The 8,321-nt window shown below is 56.9% G+C and overlaps 1 protein-coding gene across 1 annotated transcript; it reads right to left on the bottom strand.

The window, feature by feature from the left end:
* Positions 1–38: 38 nt before the first annotated feature.
* LOC100432233 (serine hydrolase-like protein) lies at positions 39–4,120 on the bottom strand. The gene is made up of 7 exons (XM_024239734.3): positions 4,082–4,120; positions 3,816–3,984; positions 3,558–3,671; positions 3,197–3,238; positions 2,815–2,834; positions 2,316–2,390; positions 39–572 (listed from the first exon to the last, which is right to left on the bottom strand). The coding sequence occupies exons 1-7, from the start codon at positions 4,118–4,120 to the stop codon at positions 39–41; spliced, it is 993 nt and encodes a 330-aa protein (XP_024095502.3).
* Between the last annotated feature and the right edge of the window lie 4,201 nt (positions 4,121–8,321).

The raw sequence follows: 8,321 nt of genomic DNA, 5'->3' as shown, positions 1-8,321 counted from the left end.
GTTCACACGCCTCGGGAAACAGGGGAGTCAATAGGCTCTTATTGGACGGTGTGGTTACCTGCAGGGCAGGGAGGGACAGCTCGCCTGGGGGTGTCAGGGCAGGGTTCCCAGCTGAGGCCCCAAGGAGTGGGGAAGCCAGCGAGCAAGCGCAGGGGAGAATTCCAGGTAAGGGAGCCCAGGCTGGAGTCCCAGAGGGGAGAGAAGGCGTGGAAGCAGCATGTGCTTGGGGGAGAGGCGGGTGCGTGAGAGGTGTGGGGAGGGTATTGGAAGTAAGGGGCATGGCTGGAGCAGGGGCAGAGGGAAAGGAGATAACGTCCCTGAAGACCCTGGGAAGCCTGGTGCTCAGCTCGACCCCAGGGAGAAACAGGCTTGTTGGGTGAGAGGGAGAAAGAAGCTTCCCCACGGCTCACGGGGTGTCCTACCCTGGATCCCGCAAGCTCTCCGTCCACACCAGGCACCCACCTCTGCAGCAGCTGCTTCAGGCTGAACACGTGCGAGGGCTCCTGGGAGGCCTCTATCTGCAGCATGTGCTCTATGGCTCTCCGCTTGTAGGTCAGCAAGTTCTCCATTTCCTAAGGAGGCACAGTTGGCTGGTGGGCAGGGATCCAGGCTGCAGATGAGGCCTCCGCTTCTCCCAGCCCTGCCCTCTGCTCTCAGCTGAGCCCCTCTCGGCAAAGGGGGACACAGCCCCAGCCCTGGCTAGTCAGCCCCACGATTCTGAACAAGTCTTTGCTTCATCTCAGTCACAGCCAGCCTGGTCTTGCTTGCGGCCAGGGACAGTTGAACCGATCAGGTGGGATGATGGAGAGGAAGGGGAATCTCTGTCAACTGCCAAGTGCTTTGCAAAGGCATGAAATTAGGGTCCAGAGGCCATGAACCATCTGGGGTTGGCAGTTTCATCTGTTTCAACGAATGCCATCATTCTCGGTGGCAGAAAAGGTACAGTTCTGGGGCTTCCAAGCTCCCCCACGATGTGTGGCTCACTCTGTGAGGACAGCCTCAGGCCCACTGCCTGGGGCTGCAGAGGGGGGCAACTCCCATCTACCTACCCCTGAGAATGGAGGACAAGAGGACTAAATGCCCCTCTTGACTCGCCCAGGAGGAAGCTCCTGGGGGCACTGCGCTTGTCAATTCAGTGGGTGAAATGCAGAAAGAAGGGAGTGTCTGCTGTCTGCCATCTGTGAATTGGATCCTTACAATAGCCCCTGAGCTAGCTGAGCTCATGCAAGGAACATTTACTGAGCCCTTACTAGGTGCCAAGACTGGGGATGTGGTGACACAAAGAGATGGACATGATTCTTGCCCTTATGGGATCTGCGGTCTTTTTTTTTTTTTTTTTTTTTTTTTGGAGACGGAGTTTCACTCTTGTTGCCCAGGCTGGAGTGCAATGGCACGATCTCGGCTCACTGCAACCTCCGCCTCCTGGGTTCAAGCGATTCTCCTGCCTCGGCCTCCCGAGTAGCTGGGATGATAGGCATGCACCACCATGCCCAGCTAATTTTGTATTTTCAGTAGAAACGGGGTTTCTCCATGTTGGTCAGGCTGGTCTCGAACTCCTGACGTCAGGTGATCCGCCCGCCTCGGCCTCCCGAAGTGCTGGGATTACAGGCGTGAGCCACCGTGTCTGGCCGATCTGTGGTCATTCTATGGAGAAGAAAACTGAAACTGATGAGAGTTGTGTCACAAGTGAGAGGCTGAGACCTTGGCAAGAAAATGACAGGATGTCAGAGCTGGCCAGGTCATTGAGCCTGACCGCATTTTACACATGCGGGAACTAAGGCCCAGAGAGGCAAAGTAACTTGCCAAGGGCCACCCAGCAGGTAAACCAGGCCAGGACTCGGATGCAGGGACAGTACTGGTTATGGGTAGTGCTGGTCAGAGGGGTCAGTACTTGTTCCATCAGCTCACATTTAGGGCTGTCATGTGTGGTGGTGCAATGTGTACACAGTGCAAAGGCATTCGACTGGGTGTGAGTGCAGTGTGCCAGCCCAGCTGTGTGCCCTAGAACATCCTCCACCCATGGCTGCTGCCCTCTTCCACTGCCTGCCACTGCATGATCAGCCTGGCATTCTGCAGACCCCAAACCACACATCCAGTTTCCAAGGGGTCCCCCCCACACCCCTTGTCCTGACCACTGCTAGGGGTATAAGCAGCAGAAGGCTGTCCTCTGTTGGGGAGCGTATCCCTGACTCCCCTTTCCCACCCTCTGCCACCTCCATGCTTCCCTAGTGTCCACCAAAGGAGACAGGGCTGGGAGCACTGCCTGAGGCCCAGGTCCTCCCTAATGACAGCATGCACGAAAGCCCGCTTCTCACATTTGATTCCAGGGGAAATAGCAGGGTGTCCAGCAAGGTAAGTTTATCCACCATCTCAGGGAAGGTACAGGAAAACTGTGAGGATGCCAAAAGGGGAGAATGAATAGGATGAAGAAGGACACTCCCGCCTTTCCCTGGGGACCCTGGAGTTCCCCGAAACATCTTTTAGGCTGGAGGGAGGGTGCTGACCAAGAGGCCAGAAGATCTTCTATCCTATGGTGTGCCTTCCCTCACCACCCCTAAAGTCTGCACCCAGCACTGAGCTCCAGACCCTGGTGATGGCTGGACTCCAGGGTGCTGTGGGACCGGGTATGGGGGCTTGGAAACATGAACTCTACCAGGAGTCTCCACCGTTTACACCAACTTCCTGGTATAACGACTATCACTGTGACAGGAGGAGGCACTTTCTGTCCCAGGTACCTTCTCCTTCCTCCTCTGTGCTCCCCTCCCCACCCCACCCAAGGGAGCCCCAGTTGGCCAGATAAAGCCATCTACTCACCGTTGCGCCCACGACGCCACCTGGGGGACAAAAGAGCTGTGGGTGACATTCCCTCACTCCCTCCCCAGCTGCATACCCTAAAGCTTCTTCCCACCAGTGGTGGAGGGAGAGGGGGCTCCATACGGGTGGCTGGGGGCTCAGCATCTGGGCCATGATGGCCCCTTCATCAGACGTGACCACTCAAAAGACCACATTTCCCTCATCCCTGTGTCCCTTGCGGCAGTTGCCTGAGGTCAGAGGGTACAGTGGCCAATCTCTGACTGACCCTCTCATCTCTCTTTGCAGATCTCATAAGTGCAGGGGAAAAGGGTGGGGCAGCATCTCCTATCCCTCCCTCCCAGCCCTACTCCGGGCCCGGTCAGCTCCTGGCCAGTGTACTCACCGAAGCTGTGGCCCAGAATGGAGAATCGATTCCATTTCAAGGCTGGAAATGCAAGGAGCCAGAAGGTCCGGCTGGGTACAGGCTCAGCCCGCCATCTCACTTCTAGTCCCCGGGCTCAGGAAATCCCTTCCCAGCATCCGGGGTGTCCACCCAGGAGACTAGCTTGGGGGACCCACTGGAGGAAGCAAACTCTTCAACTTTCCCAAGATCTCCCGTGAATTGCTGGCAGACCTGGGGCCAAAGCCCAGGCCCCACTCCCAGGCCAGTGCTGCTTCCTGGATCCTACCTCGACTCCAGTGATAAGAGGGGGTACCCTAGAGCACCCCCCACACCGCCGAAAAATACACACTCTGCTTCTTACCTGCCACAACTCTTCGGATCTCACTCACAAAAGTCTGGAGATTATATGGGACACCTGGGCTGTAATGGGACGAGAGCCCATGACCTCCGAAATCCATGGCAACGTAATAAAAGTCTGAAACAGAGAGAAGCGGGTTGGAGGGTAGGAAGAGGTGTCTGTGCCAGCTGTCTCCCCGCCCTCCTCATTCCCCTGCAGACCTCCCCCCTCACCTTCTTGCCCACTTTCCCCCTGGACTTCCCTTCAGCCCCAGCCTCACACCTGGCGGGAGAAGAGGGATGAGTCTGTCGAAGGAGTTGGCGTTGTCCAGCCAGCCGTGCAGGCAGAGAACTGGAGGGCCCTGCAGGGAGCCCCAGGCTTTGGCTGCGATGTGGCCCCAGGGCACGGCCAGCTTCAGCTCTGAGATCAGACCTGAAAGACAGAGCTGGGTCTTTCATTCCTTCCTTCATTCATCCATGAAGCTGGTGCTCCCTGAGCCCCTTATCCTTGAGCCAGGGGCTCATGCCCATAGAGAGTCAGAACCTTACCTGCCCCCAGAAGGTTATGGGGGAGAGAGAGCCAGACATGGGTGTGGAGACTCCCAGAGGAGGGAAAGATAAGCTAAGCCAGAAAAACCTGGGCCAGACCTCACAGCGTGCACCCCATTTAAACTGGGGCAGAACCTTCTAGAATGTGCTGGGGCTGGGGCGCAGGTCAGGCCTGGACCCTACCACTTGCTGGCTGGGTAACCTTGGACAAGTTACTAAAACGTCTTGGGCCTGTTTCCTTTCCTGTAAAACCGGAGTAAACAGAGTAAACAGCCAGTTTCCTAAGCCTTTTCCAAAGGCCAGAGGGGTGCCAAACCCTCACACATGCAGCAGGTGGGACCACTGTCACTCTCTCTCCACAGAGCAGGTAACTGAGGCACTGGGAGCTGCAGTACATGCCCAAGGTCACACTGGGCGACAAGGGCAGAGTGGAAATTTAGGGCAGACGGTGGGACTCCAGGACCTACCGCCGCCCCCACAGCTCGCAGCCTCCTCCGTCCCTGCCAGGCTGGAGACCTGCGCACCCCCGACACCCAGGCGCATCCTCGGCTAACTCAGGGGCTCCTGGAACCCTGCGAGGCCACGTGCGGCCGTGTCCCGGGGCCCCCACCTCCTGGCCGGTCGCGCTCTCACGCCCCGGGACTGACGAGGAAGGAGCTGCGACACCCAGGAGGGCGACGCGGTCAGCGAACCCTCCACTCCATCCGCCCTCCTCCACAGTCCCAACCAAGTGGGTGGGCAGTGGGGCGCTCGCGCGAGGCCTCCCCGTCCCATCTAAGTCCAAGGCGACCTGGTGCGGCGTTCTCAGCCATCGCTCTCCTCCCGCGAATGCGCGGCCGTCACTCCCTCACACCTGGCTAGGTCGCAAGAGCAGAGTGACGCCCGCCCTATCTCTAAGCCGTCCTGCCCCGCCCCACCCCAGGCAGGCCACACCTCCACACCTCACGCCCTGCCTTCACCCCGCCCTCCCTGTGCCCTGGCAGGTCCTGCTCCCACGGCCGCCGGCCTCACCCCTAGGCCGCCCTGCCCCACCCCAGGCAGGCCCCGAAACTCCAGCAGTCCCCGCTCCCACTCAGAAGGCCCCGCCTTCCCCCCGCCCTGCCCGAGCCCCGGCGGCCCTGCTCCCACAGCCACCCGCTCCACCCCAGGAAGGCCCGCCCCCACTCGCCAGGCCCCGCCTTCCCGCCACCCTGTCCCCGCCCACCGGCTGGAACCCAGCAGGGCTCCAACCCCCGGGCAGTCCTGATGGCCGCCCCCACGTCCGCGCGGGACCAGGCCCCGGGAGCAGCCACAGCGAGTTGGGCCTCTGAGTGCTCGCTGGCCCGCACCGCAGGGCTGAAGGCTACTCTTTGTTTAGTGGCTTGCTAGCCCCCTTGACGGACAGCCTGCGTCCACCGTGTCCCCACCGTGTCCTGGGGTCCTCAACAGAGCCTGGCACAAGCCAGTCTTAATTGTTGTACAGGCCGGGCGCGGTGGCTCAGGCCTGTAATCCCAGCACTTTGGGAGGCCGAGGCGGGCGGATCACCTGAGGTCAGGAGATCCAGAACATCTTGGCTAACACGGTGAAATCCCGTTTCTACTAAAAATACAAAAAATTAGCCGGGTGAGGTGGCGGGCGCCTGTAGTCCCAGCTACTCTGGAGGCTGAGGCAGGAGAATGGTGTGAACCCGGGGGGCGAAGCCTGCAGTGAGCCGAGATCGCGCCACCGCACTCCAGCCCGGGCGACAGCGAGACTCCGTCTCAAAAAAAAAAAAAAAAAATTGTTGTACAGGTGAACAAAGGAATGTATAAATTGGGGACGTGGAGGGACCCTCCAGGTGAGGGATTATAAACAATATCTGCCTGGAAAGGATCGAAAACCCCAAGTTCTGAAGAGGATGTTTGGGGTGAGCAGATTCATGCACTAAATGCTACAATGAAAGAGGGAAAGTGCACCCTTTGAGTCTGAAACAGTGGCAAGTGTCTAGGACAAATAAGAACAAGTACTGGTAGTGAATTTCTTTTTTGAAACGGAGTCTCAGGCTGGAGTGCAGTGGCACGATCTCGGCTCACTTAAACCCCCGCCTCCTGGATTCACGCCATTCTCCTGCCTCAGCCTCCCGAGTAGCTGGGACTACAGGCGCCCGCCGCCACGCCCGGCTAATTTTTTTTTTTTATTTTTTAGTAGAGACGGCGTTTCACCGTGTTAGCCAGGATGGTCTTGATCTCCTGACCTCGTGATCCGTCCGCCTCGGCCTCCCAAAGTGCTGGGATTATAGGCGTGGGCCACCACGCCCGGCCAAGTACTGATAGTGAATTCTTATAATTTTATGTTGCCTTGACATCCATTTTGATAAGATTTCAATTTTTCCTACCAGAAGCTGGACTCAGTCTCTGGGCGGCAAGCCACCCAGGTGCCGAGGCAAGAGACCGAGGGCACAAGCTGTTCCAGTATAACAAAATATATAAAATAAGAATAGTTATGCTAGATATAGATCATAGATACGATTATATATGAATATCATTAATCATTAGTTTGTAGCAATTACTCTTTCTTCCAATATTATAATAATCCTCGCTCTACAATCATAACCTAGGAAAAACCAGGCCATACAGGGATAGGAGCTGAGGGGATGTAAGGAGAAGTGACCAGAAGACAGGAGTGCGAGCCTTCTGTTATGCCCGGACAGGGCCACCAGAGGGCTCCTTGGTCTAGCGGTAACACCAGCGTCTGGGAAGACGCCCGTTGCCAAGCGGACCGTGGTCTAGCGATAGCATCAGTGTCAAGAAAAAAACCCCCGCTACTTAGCGGACCAGGAAAGGGAGTCTCCCTTTCCCTGAGGGAGTTTAGAGAAGACTCTGCTCCTCCACCTCCTGTGGAGGGCCTGACATTAGTCAGGCTTGCCTGCAGTTATCTGGAGGCCTAACCGTCTCCCTGTGATGCTGTGCTTCAGTGGTCACGCTCCTAGTCCGCCTTCATGTTCCATCCTGTACACCTGACTCTGCCTTCTAGATAGCAGTAGTAAATTAGCGAAAGTACTAAAAGTCTCTGATATGCAGAAACAATGGCGTAAGCTGTCTCTCTCTCCTCTCTTTCTGCCTTGGCTGCCAGGAAGGGAAGGGCCCCCTGTCCCGTGGACACGTGACCCACGTGACCTTATCTATCACTGAAGATAGCTCACACTCCTTACGCTGCCCCTTTGTCTTGTATCCAATAAATATCAGCACAGCCTGGCATTCGGGGCCACTACCGGTCTCCGCGTCTTGGTTGTAGTGGTCCCCTGGGCCCAGCTGTCTTTTATCTCGTTGTCTTGTGTCTTTATTTCTACAATCTCTCGTCTCCGCACACAGGGAGAAAAACCCACTGACCCTGTGGGGCTGGTCCCTACACAGTCACCCTTGGCAGTTTCCAGGTCTACACCACATCCAAACAACTACAGAAATAAGAAGTTAGAGGCCTGACAGGGTGGGAATAGGCTCAGGCCTGTAATCCAAGGCAGGAAGATCGCTTGAGGCCAGGAGTTCGAGACCAGGGCTGGGCAACATAGTGAGCCCCCCCCTCCCCGCCCCCCGCCAGCCGCCGCCACCACCACTAAAAAATAAAATAACACTTAGAGGCATCTCTTCTGCCTAGCAGACTGCGCTCCTGCTTTCCTGGTGCTTCCTTTAAAAAGAACAGTCAGGCATTTGGCCAGCAAACTTACTGACCCATGACCATTCCCTTCTATCTGCTGTTAGTTGCCACGCACTCTTTCTGCCTGACTCTTCACTCCTGCCTCCCGTGACCAGGGACGAGGACTTCCCTCCAGTCTCATTACACTTTCCTGGCCCAGGTTCTGTATTAAAAATCTTTGGACTTGTTTCCTCCTGCAGTGGTGGATTGAATTTGCACTTTCCATCAGAACAACCAGGGGCTGCCCTAGGCCGGGCTCCCGGTGCCAGAGCGATGGTCAGGCAGCATAAACCGGACATGGGTCTCACCAGAGCCACAAGGGCCTTTCCCATGTGAGAGACCTCTGGTCATAGGTCAGACACTAGGCATGAGGTTGTCCACTAGTTACAAGAAGTATCCTGTGAAAGGTGCACTGCACACATCCATGTCTAGCCCCCTACCTTTCTGCTTAGGGCAGGTTGCTGGCTGCTCTGGTACTGGAACCCCAGTTTAGCTGGGGGCTCTCAAAACAGTACTTCTTGTTCCTTCACTACCATTTGCTAGTTGGAAGCTCTGGGAGTAAATGGGATGTGGTCCCTCGGGCTCCAG

Source organism: Pongo abelii, chromosome 23 (assembly GCF_028885655.2).
Source record: "Pongo abelii isolate AG06213 chromosome 23, NHGRI_mPonAbe1-v2.0_pri, whole genome shotgun sequence".
Lineage (NCBI taxonomy): Eukaryota > Metazoa > Chordata > Mammalia > Primates > Hominidae > Pongo > Pongo abelii.
Note: the sequence above shows the minus strand (reverse complement) of the source record. Positions and strands in the feature narration are given on the sequence as shown.